This window comes from Accipiter gentilis, chromosome 32, assembly GCF_929443795.1.
Source record: "Accipiter gentilis chromosome 32, bAccGen1.1, whole genome shotgun sequence".
Lineage (NCBI taxonomy): Eukaryota > Metazoa > Chordata > Aves > Accipitriformes > Accipitridae > Astur > Astur gentilis.
The window spans coordinates 10588898-10613793 of record NC_064911.1 but is presented as its reverse complement, the minus strand read 5'-3'; the positions used below and the strand labels follow the sequence as shown (position 1 = coordinate 10613793).

Genomic DNA, 24896 nt, shown 5'->3' with positions numbered 1-24896 from the left:
CTCCTGATATGCTGGCTTCTTTAGAAGTACTGGCATTCTGAGACTTTGAAGTAATGGTATTTCAGTATTTGAAAACAGGTTCCTTCCATTTAAATGTTTTTTTTTTTTTTTTATCCTTTGTGTCTTAATGTACCTTTACCAATTTTATGTCTCCTGTGGTGCTGAAAACTCCATACTTCCCACCCTATTATTAGCATTAGTTTTTACACTTTCTTTGTAAACGGCTCCTGACCTATTTTCATCTCCATTCTTCTTAAATAAATCTTCTTTTCCTTATATTTTCAGGCTAAGCTACCAACAATGTTTATTTCTGAAAACCAGGCCACCTCTGGCGCTTGAACCCTTTTGGAACTGAAATTTAGACTGTGCAGGTTCAGCAAAGCAGAGCAGTTAGTGGTAGTTTTTTAATATTTTACAGTAGTTGCTCTTCTATATTACCTTGTATTCAAACAACAGCACAGAAAATCATTCAACTTAGTCTGAAGCTAAGTATTTTCACAAATATATATTTGTTGTGTCAGTCTTTGTAGACTTTTTCTTATGCATATGTAGGTACATTGTTCTCTGTTTTAATACTTCTTTTCCAAGCTTCTTTATTCATTGCCATCTTTATGCTTGGTAGCTGATAATCATTGTTACATTTTCAAAGGCTTGTGTCCGGATCAGGAGATCTTTGCATAAATAACAGTTATTCAGATTTAAAGTTCAGGGTTTTTTCTTTGGTAAAACAGGCAGCTATTGATGCAGATGCTGGCTTTAATTGGTCTTTTTTTTTTCTTTCTGTGTTGATTTTAATTGTATTTCTGAAGTTATTTACCCAATGAAATTGAGAACAGCTGTTTGTTTGATGTATGATATCATACTAAAATCTATATGAAAATCTGTAGCCTGCTAGATACAACTGGTTTAACATTTTCAAAAAAAGGTAAATTTATCTTTCAAAGATAACTGTCTAAATGTTCTGAAGTATGACATGCTTGCACCTCAGTTGTGATATTCGATGTTGGTATAGTTAAGAATTGCTAGAATAAAACAGATTTCGTAGTCTTAAATCTTAGTGTATGGTGAACTATTCATTAGCTCTAGAACAATTGCTAAATTAAGGTACTGCAATTCTACTTGAAATAGAATTAATATGGTAAAAATAACAAAAAAGTTCCTATATTCTTAGATAAAAATCAGCCATTTCAATTGCCTGTGAAAAATCTACTGTTACTTTAAAAAAAAAAAGTGTTTGTTTTTTTTTTTTTAAAGAATAACTGGAGGATTTGGAATGGTGAAATTCCATACAAAATTTGTCATTATCTCCTGAGTCTTCTGATTATGAAATGTTTTCAGTGACAGAAGAGAGCATTCTGTTTGCTGATAGTTTAGAATTTGTTTTAATTTCCTGTATAATGTCAGTGTGTCTGTATATACATACACATCTATATTTGTAATTGAATCATACTGTATTTAAAAGAAGTAAAGGGGGGGTTGCATCCTAAAGGTGATCTCAGAATTAATGGAGAGTGTTGTACTACCTTAACTCCAGTCAACAAATTTTTCATCAAAATGCAGTTGGTTATGGACACTGTCGGCTGAAAACGAGAGAAGCCTAAGCTATTGAGTTCACATCTGTCTGACAGAAAACACTTGTAAAGAATGTCTTACAGTTGATAATAAGTGTTCTTTATTCAGTGGTGGCAAGTTCTTTTTTTTTCCCCTTCTGCTAAAATGTCACTTTTCTCCATTTATCATTGGTTTGCATATATTTTATTTTGTATTCTGTTCTGCAGTTCTGTGCCTTTTGTGAAGCAGTATCCCTCATTTTTCAATGGTAATTGGCTTCAGGAAGAATTATTTCCAAGTTACTAGTGTCTCCTGTTTTCTGTCAGATCGTAGCATTTGTTTTGGTGATACTAATTCTCCACAGTAGGTTTTTAAATTGTTATTTTTTTTTATTTTACTGTTTGTTTCTTATGGCAATAGTACACTTCTTTCACTCCAGTCTCCAGAACATTTTTGATTTGTGTTGTTTACCCTTCAGTTAGTTTTTGTGTTAATTTTCACTTGTAAACTTAGCAACCTTGACCTTACTTCTGCTGTTTGCTGCTTCATTTCCTCTCTTTTACTTCTAGGTTATACTGAAGATGTAACAAATATTTCTTTCAAATGATGCATATGGCAGATAAGTCCTAGACCACAGTAGTGTATTTTAAAGAACATGTAATCAAGCTATGCATGTAGCTAATGTGTGCAGCTGCTTTTCTTCTTGGTTGCTTACACTGTTTATTCTTGTGTCCTGTTTCATGAAGCAGTAATCACAGAAAAATATATAGGCCAAAACTGATGATACATTTCTTGAGAAATGCACGAGGAGGATCAGTTTCGATTGTTCTATGCTACTTATTGTCCCTGAAATAAGGACTTTGATCATAAATATTATTAGCAGATTAGAGTAACTTCCAGACATTCCAATATACCATAGAAATTTTACAAGAACAAAGGTACTGAAGAGCCTGGTTCACATTTTTCCTACTTGAGGCCTAAGTCTCTTGGGGCGCGAGCATGTTTGTGTCCAGTATGCTGTACTCCTAACACTCTACTTGAGGCTTCTATATAATCATAGAATCCTAGCATGGTTTGGGTTGGAAGGGACCTTAAAGATCATCCAGTTCCAACCCCCCTGCCATGGGCAGGGACACCTTCCACTAGACCAGGTTGCCCAAAGCCCCATCCAACCTGGCCTTGAACACTGCCAGGGATGGGGCATCCACAACTTCTCTGGGCAACCTGTTCCCGTGCCTCACCACCCTCATAGTAAAGAACTTCTTCCTTACATCTAATCTGCATCTACCTTCTTTCAGTTTAAAGCCATTACCCCCTGTCCTGTCACTACATGCCCTTCCAAAAAGTCCTTCTCCAGCTTTCCTGTAGGCCTCCCACCCCAACTCTCTCAGCCTGTCCTCACAGGAGAGGTACTCCATCCCTCTGATCATCTTCGTAGCCCTCTTCTGGACTTGCTCCAACAGCTCCATGTCCTTCTTATGTTGGTGTCCCCAGAGCTGAACGCAGTACTCCAGGTGGGGTCTCATGAGAGTGGGGTAGAGGGGGAGAATCACCTCCCTCAACCTGCTGGTCACGCTTCTGTTGATGCAACCTAGGATACAGTTGGTTTTGTGGGCTGCAAGCGCACATTGCTGGCCCATATTCAGTATTTCATCCACAATACCCCCAAGTCCTTCTCCTCGGGGCTGCTCTCAATCCACTCATTGCCCATAATATAGTCCACATATGAAACACAAGGAAAGTAAACTTGTGCTAAGTTGAGAGAGACATTTTATAATGCAGTACGAGCTTCATAAAGAGAGAGAGAGAGCATATAAAGAAGCTTTGAAAGCTGTAGTGGAAATTGATACTGAGTAAGAAAGTGAGGGAAGTTAGAGTATTGTGTCATCCATACGTAATATGAGACCCTTCAGTGGAGGATCTGCTGAATAGGTTATCTTCTATCAAATATGAATTGTATGCTTTTCTCTGCAGAAGTAACTGAGATGTTAAGTTATCTATCTACAGCCCAGGAGGTAGTGTTTATCCAGCCAGTCACTGATGGTGGGGGATAATTAATTTCTGAAGAATTCAGGCTAGTCTTTTTCTGTCCTTGCTTAGCTGAAGCGAGCCTTGTTCACATGTCTGTTGTTGCAGAGCAGGAGCTAGAACTGAATCAGGAGTTTTTTGGGATGGTAGTTGTTGCCATTGTTACTAGAAAATCATGTGTGCATTTTGGTGAATTATGACATGGAGAAAGGAATGGAAGAGGAGCCTTTCAGAACATCCTCTTTTGATACTGAGGTGTGGAGAATGAGCCCAGCACATACATAAACTTCTGCTCTCCTGGTTTGTAGATATCCCTCAGACTGACTGGTTGTAGAGAGTGTGATCATCGCTTCAGTGTCCAGCACTGTCTGTGTAATTACTTTCTTTTCCAGAAGGCTAAATTATCCCTTAAGAGCTAATTAACATTTCATTTCTAAGCTTTAGTGTAGTATATATTTCATTTGTGAAGAGCCCACTGATATGTCTCTTCAAATTTTTTCACATGGAAATTTTTTCATGCTTCTGGTTCACATTACCTGCTTGCAAAGCCCATCCATTCAGGTTATTGCTTCTAGAGAAACAAGAAAAAGGAAGCAGGAACTGTTTGTTTGTCCCCCTGCCCTGCCCCAGATGGAAGGCTTATCTACATACACAGTAGTGTTTTCTATTGTGAGCTTTAAGGTTCTATGAACATCTTGAGGCTTTGAATTTGTCATTTTACACTATGTTGGCTGCATTAGAACACTTTTTTTTTTCTTGAACAGTTAATTCATTACCCAGTAAAATTCAAATATTTCTTTCACTGTACATTACTGCCCAGGTGTTGCCATGCTAACAATTTATATTGCTAGCTTTTTGGTTTTCTGTAGTTGTCAGTGTTTTTTCTGTGTTTTAAGTAAAAATTTGCTCAGTCAGTGCACTTCTCCATTTTCATATTATTAAAATATTAAAGAATTAATAATTAACGTTTTGTCATGTTTGGCCATTTAGTTCCGCTACTTTCATCTCTAGTCAATCACACTTGTCATGAGTAAGAAATGATATAATTACATCATCTTCTTTAGAAACTATTCAAAACAGCTGTATTGATTTTTTTTTTTTCTTTTTAGTACAATTGTTTAACGGTAATTTGAATTTGTGCTGTAAAATACAAATAAGCAACCAGGGATGATGGTAGTTTTTTTTTTCTTCACATTGGTTGAAGTAGAGATAACGCTGCCCTTCCTTCTCCTTCATGAAGTATGGCTGTAATATGTACCACTGACTTTTGTATGCAATATTTACAAATCTGGTTTTACCTGTTGGATATTTTTGTTGTTGTTGTTACAGTATATTCCTAACCCTAGGGTCTTTTCTTCATGAAAAGACATCATGTTAATAATAGCCAAAACTGGCATTTGCTTTATGGTGTTTTTTGTTTGGTTTGGGTTTTTTTTGGGGGGGGGTGGGGGGGGTGGTATTTTTTTTCAGACAACAGAGGGAAAAATATTCCTGTTACATTCCCTTTCAAATAATAACTAGTGAACATACTTGGATTTGGTAGTGCATTTTAGATGATAGTGGAATTATTTTTTCCTTTTGTGAATACACATGAATGTTTTGCTGGCTTTTTCTAAGTTGACAAATACACTAAGTCTTTTTCTTCCTCACTATATTGTGTTTAAACATGTCCTATGAATTGGTGGTTGAATTTGTGAAATCAGATAAGAGGGGGTTTGTAACTGGCATGTCAGAAGTGTTGACCATAGTGTATTACTTAAGTTTGCTTTTAATCAAGCAGGTGGCAAACAACATGAGTATTGGGTTTTTGGTTTGGTTTTTTTTGGGTTTTTTTTGTTTGTTTTGTTTTTTTTTTTAATCATATAAACCACCTTCTTTTCGTGCAGCCACTCCTGTATTTGTTCCCTGCTTCTGCTCTGGTTGCCACACTGCAAAGCAGCTGTGGGTGATTATTTTGCCAAGTTCCTAAATTCTTCAGGTTTCCCTTTTATCTTAGTGCAGCCTTGAACAAAGGGAAGGAAGGGTACAATGTTGTGTAGCCATCTTCCGTTTTGTTTCAGGGTCTTTCTCTTTCTTGGTAATTTGTCAATACTAACAGTTCTCAAGGCTGGCTCCATTGAGTGCACTTATAAATCCATACAATGTGGAGAAAACCTGAGGGGTTTTTAACTTGCTTAGAATTCTTAGAGTCTCAGAGTGATTTAAATTGGTTGCACAAGTGGTGCCAGAGATGGCCTTTGCAGTTACAGATCCACTGAAATGAGATATTTTGATTATTCCTTCAGAGAAACTGTACAGAGATACATGTAGTTGTGACTTCCCTCTTTGAAATGCTTTGCATCTGTTCATTCAACTAAGAGACAGATTCTTACCTGTGCAGAAAAATACTTCTTCCTTTCTAAAGATGTTTGTGGAGGGGTTTGATGGGGAAGAAAGTTTCTTGACCAAAGGTAGATAAATCACTTTGTCTAGATGAAGCTCCTCTGGCTACTAGGAAGAGCAAGAGCCATGCACTGACCAGTCTACTCATCCTCCAGAGACTCGGAGGTTGACTTTAGTGTTCCTGCTGAGGAAGTAAAGCTTACTCTTGCTTTCCGTTTCATTTTGTTAGAATGTGCTAGAAAAATTTTAAAAATTCATATGAAAGAACCTTCACAATTTAAGCTTGCATAAATATAAGTGTTTTCCTGAAAATGTTGCAAATAAGTTAGAGATCAACTGAGAGGGTGTACTTCATGGTGTGGTTGAATTGCTCTTACAGTAACAGTTAACTGTAAGTTAACAGTTACTTAAAGGGGAAGTTCTGTTTTGCAGCTCTGGTGTTCTACGCCTTGCCTTGTGCTGGTGTGTTAGTAAGATGGCTTAACAGTGTCTTCAAAGTGTATTCTAAGGCAAAGGGAAAATCTGCCTTGTTGAGAATTGACCTGTGTGAAAGACTTGGGCACAGCTTTTTTGTATCCGTACTATATATAGTGCTTCAGGTACTCTTTTAATGAGGATTTACTTAAAAAGGGGTTGGGGAAATGTTAATGGTCCCCCGATGCTTAGCTGTTTACGTGCATGTGATTTATAATTTCCTTGAACATTCTGTATAGGAAAATCCTGTTATATTTGTTCATAGAATCCAGTTCCCTTTAAACACCTGTAGCCATCTAATTAAGGAAATAAACTACTCTTAACTTCCTCTCCAACAGTTATTGTAAGCTACCTGTTGTGGTAGCCACTTCTATATGTTCTGAACAGTGACTGAATTGTAGAAGACAAAATACTAATTTAAGAAAATTCATAGTGTGAATATTGTCTTCAGCAGCTGCAGCAGGTATTGCATATCATCAGAAAATGGAAGGCCTATCTGCAAATTAATTTGTGACAGTTACATCAGGGGCACCAGCAAGAACTGTGTTACGATTCATACAAATCCAGAGATGAGACCAAAAAGTGGGGAGAAGAAGCAAGGCATAAAAATCAAGATTCTGCATTAAAACATTTGCAGATTGGAATAGGCTCAGTGGATGAGCCTGAATATTGAGAATCGGTTCACACATGCATAGTTATTTTAGGAAGCTCACTTTGGACTTTTGTGCTTTGCTTCTGATTCTAGGGATCATATACTTTAGATGGAGAGTTGGCTGACTCCAAGAGGTATTCATGGTGTGGTGGGAATGAAATTAAAGAAGTAGTAGCTTTGGTTAACTGGCAACAGAATTCCAGTCCTTCCAGTGCAGTTTGTTAAGGCAAAAGTTGCAGAATGAAAGAAAATTCTGCAGTAGTTCTTTGATGTAGAGGCAGATACACATCTCAATTTAATGTTCTCAGAATGTGGCCAAATAGCTACAGTTTGAAATACCTAATTTAAATGGTTTTATTAAATCATTTAATACCACACATACACCTAATAGATTTAATATAGGTGTTACACATTGTGCTGCAGTTTTGCAGCAGCATAGCTTTGGTTTCATCCATTGGAACTTTATTTCTGAAAATGGCCATGAAACAAGGCTATTCTGTACTTGGAGGTAGGTGAAAGCACATGAATACCTCTCAGGCTTGGGATACAAACCAAGACCAGACCCACTCATCTTGTCACATACATGACTTTGTGTCCATTGAGTACAGCATGTCCTATCTTATTATGGTTTCCCATTTAAGAAAATAATTTTAAAACTAGCATAGCAAGGTAAAAATGGCAAATTAAAATACAGATTAGATCAGTAATTTGGATTCTCCACAGGTGTTTTTTTAGCTGTTTAACGTTTCCTCATTTTATTGTTGGCATTTCTCATTTCGATGATTAATACAAGTGTACATGAAGTAAATCACAAATATGGGCAAGACTAGTAATTTAGTATTTGGATTGATCTTTTTTCCCCTTTTGAATTTCCAGTTTTAATAAAATAACGAAGCTTGTAATTTCAGATTAAGTATTGCTGTAATGAAGCTTGTAATTTCAGATTAAGGTCTTTGATTACTGTACTATATTAAAATTAAGCACTTGATAATTGAAATCAAATTTGAAAGATAGTCAAACCATGATTTTGGTGAAAGTCATGGCTTAACCAGCTGGAATTAGAATTTGTTGGAAATCTGTCAACCTTTTGAGAACTGTAAATTCTACTGCTGGTGCAAAGGACCTTCCCTCCCATTTAAGTTTATCCAGCTACTTCATTTTAATGGCTAGCATGTTCAGAATCAAGAAACTGGAAGTTCAAAAAGTTGGAAACCTATTTATTCATTCATTCATTCTCAAAGTGTAAACAGGGTCATGAGGTAAGAATATAAGACATTAAAGATCACGACCATTGCGATGAATAGAAGGTATCAGTTCAGTTTATTAAAACTGTGTGTTTGCAGCACAGAACACACTTTGATTGTGTGTGCTGCTTAAAAAACTTCTAGGGCAACTTTTCTTAAAGTAAATGTCTCTTCTGATTGGATTCATATTCCTAGCTTTAGCTTTACTTAGTCTACAGTAACTGTGTAGAAAGCAGAAGGTAGTAAACTGCATTTTATGACATGAAAGAGGTAAGTGAAAAGAATCAGATTTTGGGAAATACATGCTAAGGTATTAAATTGCCTAAGCAAGCATGCTGAGGTAGCATATTCGTCACTTTAGCAAATACTAGTGAAAAACTGGGAGAATGAAATGTGAATCCTTTAGAAAAAGAAAACACAGAATGAGCATAAAATCAGAGAGGTTTCTTTCTTGCCGATTGGAAAGAATAAATAAAATCAATCTTTTTGCATTTATCTTTTTTTTTTTTTTTTTTTTTTCTTTTTTAAAGTTAAAAATCATCACGTATGTTAGAGGTTTGTTTTGTATTTGGGAAATCGAATGTTTCTGGAGTCCACAAATAAACCAGAGAAAACTTTTATTGTTCATTTGCTATCAATTTGCATTAGAATCTGTGAACTTACAAATCTGTTCCATTTCAAATACTACATTTCTTTGAAAAGTAATGCTGACTACAAGTTACTGAGAGTCTTCATAGACTTCTTACCTTGCAGAGTAACAGGAAACTTTGTTATTTCTCAGAAAATGTAATACTTGCCTTAGTTGAATACAGAATTTTGAAAACCTTGTATTTCTTTTCCCAGGCTGTTCGCTGCTATGAATCGCTAATTTTGAAAGCTGAAGGAAAGGTCGAGTCTGATTTCTTTTGTCAGTTAGGTCACTTCAACCTCTTGTTGGAAGATTATCCAAAAGGTAAGGTTTTTCAGTACTTCTGATAAATGTCATTGGGGGATTGTCATTTGATGTAGGTGACACAACAGAATGAAAAACATTTGGATAACTCACTGTTTCCTCCATTTGTACTGTATTTCAAAGCCCTTAACAGAGTAAGACTGATGATGTCTTTACGAAAACAATTGTATTCTAACTTCTCGTTCTTTTGTTCTTTTTTTTTTTTTATGAGTATGAAGTTTATTTGGTTTATACAGTAGTACCACACTGCCTACTTGATTATTCTGGTTCATTATTACATGACTGTACAAACAGTTCAAGCCATGCCTCTGAAGGTTTCCTGTGGGGGGTGGGAGACATAGGTGCAGAGCCTGAAAGCCTGTCTTAGTGCTTTCATTTATGTCCACAATCTCAACAGGTAAGGCTAGGCTGAAAGTGTTAATTCAACAGCAAAAATGCTGCGCTTAAGGTGTGTTTCAAGTTCTGTTTTAAATACTGAGTGGAAGAATGGGTGTAGGGTGTTTTAGGGGAAGGAGTGTGGGGGGGGGTGGGGAGGGGGTCTGGGTTTGTTTTTTGTTAGGTTTTGTTAGCTCTCTGCTTCATCAATCTTTGAAATTACTTAAATGTTTTTGCCATCATTGCAGCCAGTGAACACAGAACCTTATGTACTCTTGTGCTTTGTTGCTTGTGGGTCAGTAGAGTGCTTTTTTGGTTGTGGTGTGGATTCTGAAAGATACTCTGCTGCATTGCTGAACGAGACGTAGGGCTAAATATTCAGCTTGCCTGTTAATGCTTCATGTCACACTGGGTGTCAGGCCCAGTGTCTGATAGCTGCCTCCCTTCCAGTCATTATGGGAGGTATGGAAGAGTAGAGAGCTGTTTTGGATCTTACTTCTACCTAGCTGATTAGAACAGGTCAGAATATTTTTTCATGGGATGTCTTTTTTCATTGTTGTTGGTTTTTAGTTTTAATATGACTGCAGTTCTGTTTCACTTTGTGTGAGGAAACAAACACCACCCCCATTGTGAAAATGTCTACTCCCACCCCACCCCTTTTTCCAAACACACAAAAATTTTGGTTTACAATTACCTTGGGATGTAGAAATAGGGAAATAAATTGTAACTGATAGTAGTTCAAAAGCACTGCTTAGTGATTCAGGCTAGCTGTGGACTGTTTCATAGCAGTGTGTCTATGTGTCCACTTGTTCACTATGTCTAATATAAAAACAGTGTCAGTTAGGGCTCTTGGAAACCTACCTCACCTTCATTTTTTAGGTGACAAATGTTTAGATTTGATATTACTAGGGAGGAATCTGCAGCTACCTAAATTCAGTGTGTAAATTCAGAAGGCTTTGAGTGGTAGAGGCATCTGTCTCTTTCTGTTGAATAGTTTAGGGACCTTAGTACCCACAACTTGTACCAACATCTTAGGAACCTACGACTTGTACCTACATCTGGTGTAACATAACCACTGGTGTTTCCAGTTCCAGAGACATGGGAAAACCTGAAGGGAATGTGGCAATATGCTGTATAGAATTTCCTGAAGAACTGTCTGATACCATGTTTTTATTTTACTTTTATTTTATTTTTTAAAGAAAATTCAACCACCCCGTCTGCAAACAGCTTAGTATTGTTTCTGATTAGCCTAATGCAACTTGGTATGATGTAAGTGCAGTATGGCTTATTGGATATATTTTACTTAGCAAAGACAGTACAGGATTGTGGGCTGAACAGTATTAACTCTACTGTTGAGTTGATAACAGTTAAGAACAACAGGACTATATGTTGCTATGGATCAGAGGTAAGGTTTACTGATCAGGGGTCTGCTTTGTACTGTGTATATAGTTTTAAGAACAAGCATAAAAAATACAAATGATGGTTGAAAATACCAATTCTCCAGAACTGTAAACAAGCATGAGCAGAACTGTGTGGGAAGAAACATTTAGGCATTAAAAACCTATTAAAATACTTAGTATTTTCTTAGATGCCTGTTTAAAGTCACACCTCAAATCATGAAAGAAGTCTCAAGAAGTGAAAAAACTTTGTTAGTAACGAAGTATAAAAAAAAAAAAAAGGTGTATCTGTGTTTTCAAAGTAATGGGATAGTAGTGAAAATAATACTGGAGGAATTTTAATTGATAGGAAGAGGGAAGCTAAAGGGTTTTTTTATTAAGTGAGGGACACATGTTCCTGTTCACAACAGTTGTTGAACTCCAGTACTAAAGACTGTAAAGGTATTATGCACAATGCAAAAAGGCATAAGTGTTCTGCAATTAATTTACTACTGTTACTTGAAAGAAGTAGAATGCTGGTGCATTGCATTATAAATTTAAAGTAAAAATAAATTTTACACCATTCCTATAAATTCTGTTACTTTTAATTATCATACATTCTAATTGCAATTATAGTTAAATTTTAAATGCTTGGGAACTGAAAAGCAAAGGAAGTTCAGAAATGTTTTGGTCTCACTAATGTATATTTTATCCAATTTTTAAGTCCTGAAGTTCCAGAAGTGTAAAATGCTGAAGCAGGATGATCTTCAGAACTATAAATCTGCCTAGTCTGAAGTTAGTCTTGGACAAAGTTGTGGAGAAGTTGATATATTTAATAAACAGGATATAATTAATAAAATATCACAAGATAGCAGCATGACTAATGCTGCACAACTTTTTTTTACTTGGAAGCCTATTATTTATTTAGTTAAATATCTTTAATAAATGTGTACACCTTTGTATATAACGTAGAAAGGTGTGTCCATTAAAGGCAAATGTTACAATGTTCTTTGTTTAAAAATGCTTGCAGTATAGTTTGTGTGAAGCAGAACAAAATTGTTAGTTGATTGCAGAAGTATGGTCAGTGATGAAGATGAAGCAATTTTTGGTTGATAGAGACCTGTTAGGTTTCATCTGGTTTGTTCTGTCTCATTTTTTCACAAATGAGCTGACAAACATGGATCATTCAGCTGGGTGTATTCATTGCGTGTATTTTCATGTAGTTAATGCTGCCTTCTAAATGCAGTAAAAAAAACTGTAGGTAATTTCTTTATAAGAATTATGACTCATACGCCAGAAAAGAGGGACCTTGAGAAAGATTCATGGCAGGCTACTGCATGTCATTATTGGAACTAACCAGGAAAATACTTACTTGCTGCATGTACACAGGGAATATCAGTTAAGGGGCAGGCTACCTTTGAACGTGGAGTAAGTTGATGGCTGATGCCTTGCTGAAGTCTAAATATTTGTTTTTAAATGAAGCCTGTTAAATGTTGTAGTAATTTCTCTTGAAGTACATTGTTTTCTGTCACTTGTAGCCACTGACGTCCAGATTTAGTATGCTTTTTTTTTTTTTTTCATAAAAATGAAGTACTTGTCTCTAGCAGAAGTTGTGAGTTTACATCAGAAATTACTGGATGAGGTTCGTTCTTCTCTGTATTGTATCTGAGGATAGACTAGAGTATCACATTGTTTTTTCCTAGCCTTTAAAATATTCTAAGCTGGTCTGTAGCTAGTAGTTTTCCCAAAATGCAGTATGTTGGAATTGCTGTTGTTAGCTAAAAAGGGTTTTCTCTGAAGCCATGAAATTGAGTTGTCTTGTTAATTGCACTCTGCTACCGTTAGGAGAAGGTCCTGGGCGAGATGTCAGCCTTTTTGCAGATTTTGAGCCACTGACTTGTATTCAGATGATTATAACCAGGGCAGATTGATTCAGTTTAGCAAGCATGTTCAAGGTGGTTTCTGTGCCCAGCTTTCATTGTCTTGATCATTACTGGTCAGAATTTGGATTCAGGATATCCCAAAATGAGAACATTGGCTCCTCCCAGTCAAAACTATTCTGTTTCCTCAGTAGCATTTTCTTAACTCTAATCTGATGTCTTCCTACCCCCCCCCCCTTTTTTTTTTTTTTAAATGAGGCAGCTATTCCCCAGCTGTTTCATTGTTTCAGAGGTTTCCAAGCTCCTTGTTCCCTGGGAGTGTCTTTAGTGGCACCCCCCCGCCTGCTTGTTGCTGCTCTCTGCTTTGTGCTGGCACAGCTGAACGTGCAGCTGTGTGGGGAACTGATCCAACTGAAAAATAACCTAGCAGAAAAAAGTGATGCAACTGCCCCAGAATGTGAAACCTCAGCCTCGGGTTTTGCCAGAGGAGGTTGACGAGTTGTCATGTAGGCTTTTGGATGCTGGCAGCATTGTGAGTCCAGCTAGGGCTCCAAGGTATACACCTGTGAGCTTTGTTTGCTACTGCATTCCTTGGGAGGGCCAGGACTTTACTGCTGGTCTTGGAGGTAATTTAATTTTTTTTTCCATGACTCTGGTTTCCATAAGGAGTACAGAGTGTAGATAGTGATGTTGAAGGTTTGGGTTCTAGTTGAATGCTGTTTAATGAGCTCATGGACTCTGACATCATCTCTATTTTCCTTGGGGATCTTTTATATCTCTTTTGTAGAAGGGTCATGTGTATTGGCTGTGTTCCAGCCTATGACTTGGAGGACAGCTAACAGTTGCACAAGTGGAGACATACTTTTATCATTTGCTTCCTTGAATTTCTGTTCTCTAAGCAAAATTCCTGGAAGTAGAAGTAGATAATGCAGTTAATGAATGATTTGGGAAAAACATGCAATTATTCACATCACAGATACTAAAGCACAATAAATACTGCACTAAAATAATTCTTATTGCTGTACTCAAGTGGTGATCACATTTTTTTATGTACTATGTCAGAACAGTTTTAAAAATACTTATTTTGTTTGCAGATAGTGACTGCATTGTTGAAAGCACTAATATGAAAATATTGGAAGTAATTATAAGGTAGTATTAATTAGTCCAAGGGCATTTTTTAGCAATTGTTAGGCTAAAATTTAAAACAAAACTGAACCCCCCCCCCCCCAGAATGTTTATTGAGGTGCTCATTTATTAAGATATAGCCTAAACCCAAAATTTAAACACTTTTTATAGTTCTTGTGTAAAGTTGTTTGGTTGTGAGAACAACTCCCAAATTCAACAATGTACATGTGTTCCTTTGTACTTACAATTCCAGGTCTGTAGAGAATTTCTCTGTAGTGGTTAATGTCTTAGTCTTTTAGGACTTTGAAGGAAAATATTGTCATTAGGAAGCATTTCAATGTGCTGTGTTCTGAGGTACAGAGTAGTAGGAATCATCTTATGAAATGTAAGAGAGAACTTCCTGGCATCGACCTGGTTGTGCTGGTTGCTGCAGGGTTGCTGCTGGGCTGTCTTTTACTGATGAGTCCTGAACAACTAGAGTGTATTTTAAGTAGCATAGCAATCTGAGTGAGTTGACGAAGAGATGACTGTGTTTCAAATAAGTGTGACTTTTAGGTTTAAAGTTTTTTATTTTGCTGTTTGTAATTGTTAATAATTGGCAGAAATTGGGTTCCTTCTATTTAGAGCTGTTTATTTCATCTTCAGGATGCTGTTGTTACATTTCAGGTGTTTTAATTTCAGGCAGCTCAAACCATTAGGTGAAATTCCTATAGAAAACAGTAAGAATGTTACCTTAAGCTTAGAACATTAAAATACTCTTTGTAAATGGGGGGGGGGGGGTAGCAGTAGAAGATTGTTATTATAGAATATAGCTGGACCATGTTTTCTGACTGTCTGAAAACTTTCATTTTAGGCAGTGTTCTAAAACACTTCATTGTTAAAAGTAATTTTGTGGAATAAGCTCTTTGAAGGATTTTTGAGCTTCGTGTTATTCCATTGTGTTTCTTCACTGATATTCTCAATATTTTAAGACCTTTCATAGAGTTCATTATCTAACATTCTGTAACAGTAAATTCTTTGTCAAACTTGTGTATGTCTTACACATTTAATACTTCCTAGTCTCCTGTGCAACTCATAGTTGGACATGACCATGGGACAGTGGGCTTCTCACCACCTTGCTGCTGCATTGTATTTCCAGATGAGGATGTGTAGTTGCCAATAAAATTACTTAGAGGACTATTTGGTGATGTTTCTTTCTCAAATATATGATTGAGTTGCCTTTGTGTGTCTGCCTTCATTCTGTGTTAAAAGGAAGACGTGCTTTAGGCTTCTTTGACTCCTTGGTACTTTCAGCACAAATCTCTGGAGGAAATGGAGATAAACCTCTTTCCAGAGGCCTTGGAACAAAAGACCTGAGCTGCATTTTGCAGCTCTAGCTTCCACAATGTTGGGGGTTCTTTTTTGTCATTGTAGAATCATAGAATAATTTAGGTTGGAAAAGACCTTTAAGATGATCAAGTCCAATAGTATATCTAACACTGCCAAGTCCACCACTAAACCAACTCCCCAGGCGCCACATCTACACATCTCATAAATACCTCCAGGAATGGTGACTTAACCACTTCCCTGGGCAGCCTGTTCCAGTGCTTCACAACCTTTTCAGTGAAGAAATTTTTCCTAATACCCCACCTAAACCTCCCCTGGCACAACTTGAGGCCATTTCCTCTTGTCCTGTCTCCAGCCACCTGACAGAAGAGACTGGCACCCACCTCACTACAACCCCCCTTCAGGTAGTTGTAGAGAGCGATAAGGTCTCCCCTCAGCCTCCTTTTCTCCAGGCTAAACAGCCCCAGCTCCCTCAGCCGCTCCTCACAAGACTTGTGCTCCAGGCCCCTCACCAGCTTGGTTGCCCTTCTCTGGACACGCTCCAGCACCTCCATGTCTTTCCTGCAGTGAGGGGCCCAAAACTGAACACAGGACTCGAGGTGTGGCCTCACCAGTGTCGAATACAGGGGGACGATCACCTCCCTGCTCCTGCTGGCCACACTATTTCTGATACAGGCCAGGATGCCGTTGGCCTTCTTGGCCACCTGGGCACACTGCTGGCTCATCTTCAGCCGGCTGTCAGCCAACACCCCCAGGTTCTTTTCTGTTGGACAGCTTTCCAGCCGCTCTTCCCCAAGCCTGTAGTGTTGCCTGGGGTTGTTGTGGCCCAAGTGCAGGACCCGGCACTTGGCCTTGTTGAACCTCACACAGCTGGCCTTGGCCCATTGATCCAGCCTGTCCAGATCCCTCTGTAAAGCCTTCCTACACTTGAGCAGATCAACCCTGCCTCCCAGCTTGGTGTCATCTACAAACTTACTGAGGGTGCGCTCGATCCCCTCATCCAGATCATTGATAAAAATATTAACCAACTGGCCACAATACTGAGCCCTGGAGAACACCACTTGTGACTGGCCACCAACTGGATTTAACTCCATTCACCAAAACTTTTTGGGTTCAGCCATCCAGCCAGTTTTTTTACCCAGCAAAGAGTCAATTCCATTGACACAACCTTGGAATTTTCTTACCTTTTGATGTCTCTAATTTTACGGCCCAGGAGTGTTCATCTTGCTAGGTTAAAACACTGTTGTGGATAAAACCTGTGCTGTTTCCATAGCCTGCATGTGTCTCCTAGGTGTTTAATGAAGATTTATTTTTTCCTGGAAGCATTGTAAGATTTAAAGCAATGCATGTGCCCTTTCCTTGCTTCCCTTGTGCTGTTTTTCAGCTAATTTTCTGTCTTACTATTTGTTTTCATATCAGATAAGCACTAAGAAATGTTAGTGCTTGTTTAAAAATTAACATTAAAAAAAGAAATTTCTATTAAGAAAACAAGTATTGATTTACACAGTAGAATATAGACCTTTGACTTCTTTTAAAATTATCTTTTCAGGGGTATGTCATCAAATTAGTGCTTGCCCTTAACTTATTAAAGTTCAGCAAGGCAAAAGTCTGTGTTACTCACATTTAGCCTTGCAAGGTGCCACTAGATGGTGTCAGTATCTAGTTCACTTTTTCCTTACTCAAGCACTAAAATACTCAAACTGCTCCATGTTTGCATTACTTCCAAAGGCCTCTTAAATTTCCAAGTATCATAAAGTATGTTTGTTAGAGGAGATCATAAAAGCCATCCTTCTGTGACTGAGTGATTTGTGATTAGATGTGCTAAAAATTGCAGGTAGGTGGATGTCATTCAGTCTAGACATTTTGCTCCCCATTTTCACCTTGTTTGTTTACGTTGTGTATTTAGACTCTGGATATGAAGAGAAGTTGTCTGTTGTATTACTGAAACAATTACGCATTTTATAAACTTTTACAATTTTCTTATGAAATTAAGTAGATTTAAAAAAATAACAATCTGAAACCATGTACATGGTAATTATGTAAAATCAATTTTGTATTCTCTATGTGAAGTCAAGAAATCTTAAACAGGGGCAGATAAGAAACCAGTATCATTCCTGTCATGATTCTGAGATGTCCATTGACCCTAGTCGTAGTACTAGAGAAAGGCAGACTCTTTGGGGGCAAATAATAAAGGCTGTCAGTGTTAAAAGTAGCTGTAGATATTGCAGAATGAGTAGTTCTGGGTGGGTGTAAAAACCTGTAAGAGAAGAAAACTGGTAGACTGTAACTGAACGAACTCATGCGAGGGTCAGCTATGCACTAGGTGGCAGAGGTTTAAAGACAGATTCTGAAGCAAGCCTGAGCTGAGCAGGTTTCTTACTGTCCAGTAGTTTTAATTCTTTGGGTGGAAAGATAGTGGGGGTTTTTTCAGAGCTATTTTAGGTAAACATTCTTTTATTCTCATCAAGCAATATAGCTGATGGTGATTGATCTGAAAAGCTACGTACACCTTTGGGCCATATGCCCCCCATACCGCACCCCCTTATTCAGGGTTTGATAGTAAATGCTGTGTCTGACACTCAGTAGGTTGTAGGGTTTTCAAGAGTCTGATTATAAGGATTACCTGTTAGGCAAATGATGTGAATTGCCAGGTTTTGGAGAGAGATGCTAAAAGGAAGAGTGTAAACTAATACGATAAGTAACAAAATACTGGGCAGAAGGATGGGGATAGGTAACCGTGAGCACCTTTTTTAGGAATGTCACTAGTCCAATACTGGTTTAGATGTCTGAATGTGGTCTCTCAGCCTCGTGCTTTTAAGAGAGTTTTCTGTGGTTGACTAGATCATTTTACGAATATAGTTCAATGTGAAGCAAGAAACAATGTTCTACTTCTTACACTCAGTCCTGTTCTTTCGAGTCTGGAGATGCGTTTTCTAGATGCTCAAGAGTGTTTTGCATGCTGAAAAAAGTTTCTATATATTTGACCTCCAAGAATTTCATATGTTTAAGAATTTCAGTGGCAAACTTCTAGATTGGAAAAGCTCAATATTAAGTTCCTAATCAGAAGATTGTCTGCAGAATTCTGCTATGCGTGAGTGATTTCAAAGCACTCATTATGTTTAACTGAAAGGGGATAATTCACTTGTATCTGTAAAAATGAGAGTTGACCCTCTGTTGAAAGAGGGGCAGTAGTTCACAGAAATTTTTTTCTGACAAAAATTGTCTCACCTAGGAATGACCATGAAAAGTAAAGGCGCAAATGACATTGCAGCCTTTGGTGTTGTGGGGTTTTGGTTTTGGGGGGCTTTTTTGTTGTTGTTTGTGTGGGTTTTTTTAATACTACTGAAGTGATGCATGGCCCAAGTGACTTTCTTTTCACTTTTTTAATAAACCAGAGAATATAATCATATAGTTAGAATCACGGCACTGATGAAGCGTAACCTGTTTCACTTAGGGGCTTGTGTAAAATTTCTGTTGCTCAGCAGATTCATTTGCTTTTTTTGTTCCTTCTTAGTCTAGAATAAAGTTTGTAATTTGAGGGGTTTGCACTAATTTCCTATAGTTACAAACTTAATTTAAGGGAGAAGTTCCATGATACACTTTTTAGACAAGGTATTCTTTCTATACCATAGAACTCAGGATGAAAGTCTGCTCACTAGTGACTCGCTCTGGGAGTAGAAAGTATGGTAGGGCTCAAATTTATGGTTCATGTTCTACTGCTTTAAAACTAGTAGGTTGGTTAAGTTTTTCCAAAATCTTGCTTTCATAATTTGATTTCTAGCCTCTTCTTATATGCAAAATTCTTGTTAGGGATATGCTTGATTAGGGATGTTTCATGTGGGCTCTGTCAAAAAAATGCTCTCTTGAATGCCTTTTTTCTGTTTTTCTGCCTGTTCCTTCAATTCTTTTCAGCAGAGCTCAAGTGCTTGTGGAACAGATGTTTAATCAGATGTAAAGGGGGCTGAAATAAACTTTCATAGGTAACTAACTAACTGTAATTTGAGCACTTGTTAAATACTGAAATTGTACATCAGTAACAGTTTCTAGTTGTCTAACTTTCATGAGGAGGAAAAGGATGCTTAGCTCCTGTGTAAGGGATCCCTCCATGATTCATTATTATGCATTTTCAGCACAACACTGAGAATTTTAGTATTTTATCTTCACGACATTAAGTAGAAGCAGAATACTGTAACCCTAGAAGGAAAGGCTGGATCCCTAGAAGAGGTTGCTGAACCCAGAAGTAGGATTGGGCTCTTCAGACACTCAAGAAGAGAACTGTAGTGTCATCTTTGTTCCTCTGGAAGAGTATTGTGACCTTCCTTAGAATGAAGGCCTTATCTTCATAGTGTGTAAAGATGAAATACGCTTCAGCAGTCCATGCTTTCCATGTGCTTGTTTTTAATTCTAACGTGAGCCTGGCACATAAAAGCAGTCATTTCAATTGTTGCTATGGGAAGTTGCTAAACTTTATTGAAAAATGGAAGAGTTAGAAAAGACAATAATTTGCAGACATCAGCACTCTAAGGAAAACTGGTAGAATATCATGGGGCAAAGTCTCCTTTCTTTAATATAAGAACTTTTCCCTGTGTTAAATGGAGGTGCTAGAATTTCTCTGGACAAGTTTCTTTATGAGCAGTGACATTAGTGGAGCCTAGTTTCCTGTGCCTCCCAATCTTCCTCCTCCCTTGACATGGGACTTTATTGGGTCTGAATAACTGAATACCTTCAGATGTCTCCTCTCCTTTTTTTTCCAGTGCTGCTCACCCCTGTTCCGTTGTCTCTGGCTGGGGAACAGGGCTGTGCATGCTCTGACTAGCTAGAGTTAGGAGCAAGGAGAAAGGCTTGAGCTGTATGCCTTTTTGCTTTACTTGTGTAAAGAATTTTTTGGTCACTGAATAGCAGTAAGGCTGCTTCCCCCCTCTTTTTCTTTTATTTCCTTTTTAAATCTTCTGTTGATTCTCTGTTTTTGTATTTTTTTAAAACTGTTGACATTTTATAAACTTATTAGCAGTATCTTAACTGGAAACATGGATTTCACCTCTCTTGTTTAATGGAATGCTCATGTGGGAACTCCTATATTTTTTTAACAGCTACACTGAAAAAGTTCTCCCTTTTATTTTCCCAGTATAAATCCTTAGCATTGTATTTAATGTTCTTTTCATCTTTTTGTTTTATCCATATCCCCTGTATAACTGACTGCAATAGTTACTTTTTAAAAAAACCTATAGATTATAAGTTCTCATTTTCCTAAGTCTTGCATAATATGGTGCTGTTGACTTAAGTATTTGAAGTATGCTTTAACCTTTAAAATTGGGATAGGTACTGCCTGATTTAAAAAGGAATGTATTTTTTTTTTTTTTATTTAAGTGTGGTGCATTACAAAATTGTTTTATAGTGTGCGTGTGTGTTTTCCTATTTGGGAGAGCGAAGTCATTCTCATGTTGAAAAGCTAATTACGCCTTGCTGTCAAAAAGTCATTAATGATACCTGGGAGAAGGTGAATCTAGAAGGAGTATTTGGGGTAGGAGGTTATTTTGTGTTACTGTGAACATCCTTTATAACATAATTACAGAATGTGACTAAAATACGCTTAGTCTTAACATTCTTAAACTTACATTGTTAGAGTGCAGTCATACACTTCAGTTTGTGCCAATTTTTTTTTTTTTGGGGGGGAAGAATTGTTGTGAAAAACTTAGCCTGATTGACTGGACTTTTTTTAAGTGATTTTATTCATCTAAGTTACATGTAAACATTTACACATGTTGCATGTTGATAGTGTAAGGATGATGAGCGTTCCCCTAGTTACTTTTTCTACTCTGGGCATCTAAATAAATCACAGTTTAGAGCACCAAAATTAGAAGCTGGCTTCACAAGCAGTTCTAGTGGTGAGGGGCACCTTATGGACATGATTCAGCATCAATCAGTTAGGCATTTAAAAATTCAAGGTTGTGAGTCCTCATAGACAGATGAGTGCAAAGGTATGTTATTGAGAAGAGAAAGCTCTGTGTGCCTTGTCACGTGTATGTTGTTCTTATTTCCCTAAAACTTAAGGACTTTTGTGAAGTTATGGAAATGAATATGCAAGACAGGCATGGAAGGGTGATAAAATTTAGGGATATCGTTCATTCCATGGTACTTGCAGGAAATGAACCTGCACATAAAATATATATTGTTCTTACCATCTTAATCTGTTTAGTGTTTGTAGTTTTTCAAAGAAGAGATTGAGGTTGTCTTCTTTTGTTGTTTGGAAAATACATACTGTGTGGAAACCATTCTTAAATCTTAAGAAGCAAACACTTGAAAAATAAAAATCTTGGTGTTACTGCAGTGAATCATTATTTAAAATTCTTCTGGTTTGGATGTTGTCTAGTCCAACGTTCTTACAAGAACTTAAAGCCTGTATGTGTTCTAGTCTGATGTCGCCTGTTAGCCGAAGGGTGAGATGAATCAGCCAGAATTTTTAGTGCAGAAGAGGGATGCAGGAATGGTGACTTGAAAAATTCGTTGCTAAGTACAGTTAATACTCTACTGAACAGAGCTGTTCTTAGTGCTGTTTTCCAGGTTAGTCTTGGTCTTAGATGTTGAATAAAATGTAAGCTTTTTTTTCGTTTGCTTTTGTTTCTCTAGTTACTGGAAGAAAGGGCATGTGAAATTGATTTCTCTTTGTATGTCCCTCTGCACTAGTTCTTTAGAAATTACAGGACATCAGGGAGCATGGTAAATGAGCTACATGATTAAATTTTTAAATCGTACAACAGCTTTGTCCAGGATGAAAATCCCAAATTTTCAAATGTTTTCTTTGTTACAGGTTTTCTTTAAAATATTGCTTGATTTACATTTCAAAGATTAATAATAAATACACTTTCGGGTTGACATTTCATAAAACAAAATTAGAATCTTAAAGAATGTATTACCCACAACAGTGTACTTGTTGTGGCGGTGTTACTTTTATTAAACCATTTATCATTTTAATGTTGTGTATTCTGACTCTTAAGGTTTTCTATCTTTTTTTTCAAAGAAAATGCAACAAAACAAAATGAACATTCATTTTTCTTCCCTACAGCATTATCTGCATACCAGAGGTACTACAGTTTACAATCTGACTACTGGAAGGTCTGTATATGCTGCTTTTTCTTTCTTTTTTTTTTTTTTTACTGTATTGTTGTAAATGATTGGATTTCTAAACTAAATTAATTTCAATATAAGTTGTGAGTATCTACCTGCAATTACTCTTTGGCATATTAATTGGGTCTTAATGGAAATGTTCACCTATATATACAATTTATTATAAAACTTAAGTGGAAATAAATCTTGACACCATTTGTTGAAATGGCTGGTGAATTTGATACATTTTAGATTTCTTTTTATTATTACCCATTACTTCAGTTTTTCTTATGTAAGCATAGATATTTGGATACGTATGAGTATTGAGAGAATTATAACCACTTGGAAGCTGCTGTGCAGGTGTTGAACTTGGAAAAATGTTCTCAGGTTGCTTTTTATTTTCACAGGTGCCAAATTGTTTAAAGTCCCTTTCAGTATTTTAGATAACATTCTTACATAAGACAGGAGAGAACCCTGCTAGTATAGGTGTCTTATCTGTAAGTCTATGTAGAGGTATAGGGATTTTAAAGGAATAAAAGAAAAAATTTTCTTATAGTGATATTGTAAAAAATAATTAGCATTGTTATATTGTCAAATGAAATAATATGAAGCTCATGATTGAGACAGAAGTGTAAGAGAGAGCATAACACAGTAGACACTTGTGTGGTCTTAAGCAGCTCTTTTCCTTAAAAATGTGCGTAAGTGCGTATTTCAAATAGGGAGGACTTATTCTGGAAATACATCAATAACATATATATACCGGCATTAGAGAAACAACATTTTCCGTGTTCTTTGCATTTTATAGGGACTGTAAGCACGTTCGGAAAAATGTTGTGACAGCTTCTCTCATTTGGGGGGGGTGGAAAGGGAGAAAGGCAGGGTAAATAAAGGGTAGAGGAGTGAACTGAAATCAGTGTTTTTAGGCATACGGAAGGAGAGGTCCAATCGGAGGGTCCTAGGAAAATTGTTCATATTGTCTTGTAAAGTCCTTGCTCCAGTAGAAGTTGTGTGAGTGCCATTTTTGCACCAAGCCATTTTGGAGTTGAAGTAGTTGTTTCAGAAGTAACCCCTGTCGTTTAAAAATTACAAAAATAAAAGCATTCATCTGTTCTTACTTCTTAGATGCTCTTGGAGAGTTAAAGATTGCTGTAAATGAGTGTTGAAATTGATCAATTAATTAAACATCTATTGTAATCGTTTCTTTTGTTTGTACTCTTACCATTTTAGGCATTTCAGAATAGTTTGTGACTTGAATTATTTTTTTCTGGCTTTTGTTCTAATGGCTCATTATTAGAAGAAGCGATAGATGGATTAGTAAATTATTTCCCCTGCATTTTCAGAGAGTTCAATGCGAAGTGTATATGGTTATATGTATCTCCATAGGCGTAGTGTTTCAGTGTGGCTCCAAATATTATCTGCAATTGAAATAAATGCAAACTCTGATTGTTTTGCAGTTCCATTTCAAGAGCACGGATGGCAGTAAAATGAGTGATCTGTGCTTGACTCATCAAAAGCAATTTCTGTTCATATGCAGTGTGCTGATACTCTAACATACCTGTTTCTTGGGTATATCTCAAGAGTTTTACCATGCAGAGATTATTTCAAACAATTCCAGTTGCAAGCATGAGAGTATTGTTCAGAGCTGACAAAAGAATAATTTGACTTCTACAAAGAAAAAAACCAAACCACAAAACCCCAATAATTTTTCTTCAGGTTGGCCTCACCTGGAAAGGATACTATGCTACTTGGTCTCATTACGAGCTTCCTTATAAATGCGTAGTCCAAAGTGGTTTTTTTCCATAATAACTTTGGAGATTTTCTTAATTTTTAAATGCATGAAAAAGAGCCTGAAAGAGTCCAAACCCATTGTTCAGTTAAAAACTTTTTTGCTGAAACTGATAAAAGTCACAGGTGAATCATATTATCATATTTCATCTTACTAGTGGGTGATGAAGCTAGTCTGGAGTTGGCAGTGGGAAGCTGCCTGGATTGGGTCTAGAGAAATGTCTTCCCCCTCCCCCAAACTGAGAAGATTTCTTGTGTTGTCCTTAATGCCTTGTACCTGTAAGAAACCATTTAGCCAGGAAGAGTAAGTTTGTGGTGTATTTTTGGTCACCCTTATGCTGTTTTGTTATACTTTGTGATTAACTTTTTTTCCAGCGATACAGATGACTGGGGAGGGGGGGCGGGGAAGCAGTCACATTTCCCTGTTTTACTGTTGTGGGTTTTTTTTTTTTTTTTTTTTTAAAAATTCTTAGAGTGTTAGATGTCATCAATTGAGTTGTCGGAATTTGTGATGGTAAAGAAAGGAAGAGGGAGAAGAGTGTGAAGAAAGGGTGGTATTTATGAGCTGTGAGGAGAGCTGTGTGAGAGAACTGAGAAATTGATGGAGAGTGCTGAATCACATGAAGGTTATTATATAAGGCA

At 37.0% G+C, this 24896-nt stretch overlaps 1 protein-coding gene across 17 annotated transcripts in view; it reads left to right on the top strand.

Annotated features, from left to right (window-relative positions):
* Window positions 1–24896, top strand: part of KDM6A (lysine demethylase 6A) — a 168517-nt gene that overhangs the window by 30819 nt on the left and 112802 nt on the right. For all 17 annotated transcript variants that reach the window (XM_049834990.1, XM_049834997.1, XM_049834992.1 and 14 more), the window contains exons 3-4: window positions 9175–9283; window positions 22429–22478. In XM_049834990.1, the coding sequence (XP_049690947.1) occupies window positions 9175–9283; window positions 22429–22478 (159 nt within the window). The remainder of the gene's footprint in view (window positions 1–9174; window positions 9284–22428; window positions 22479–24896) is intronic.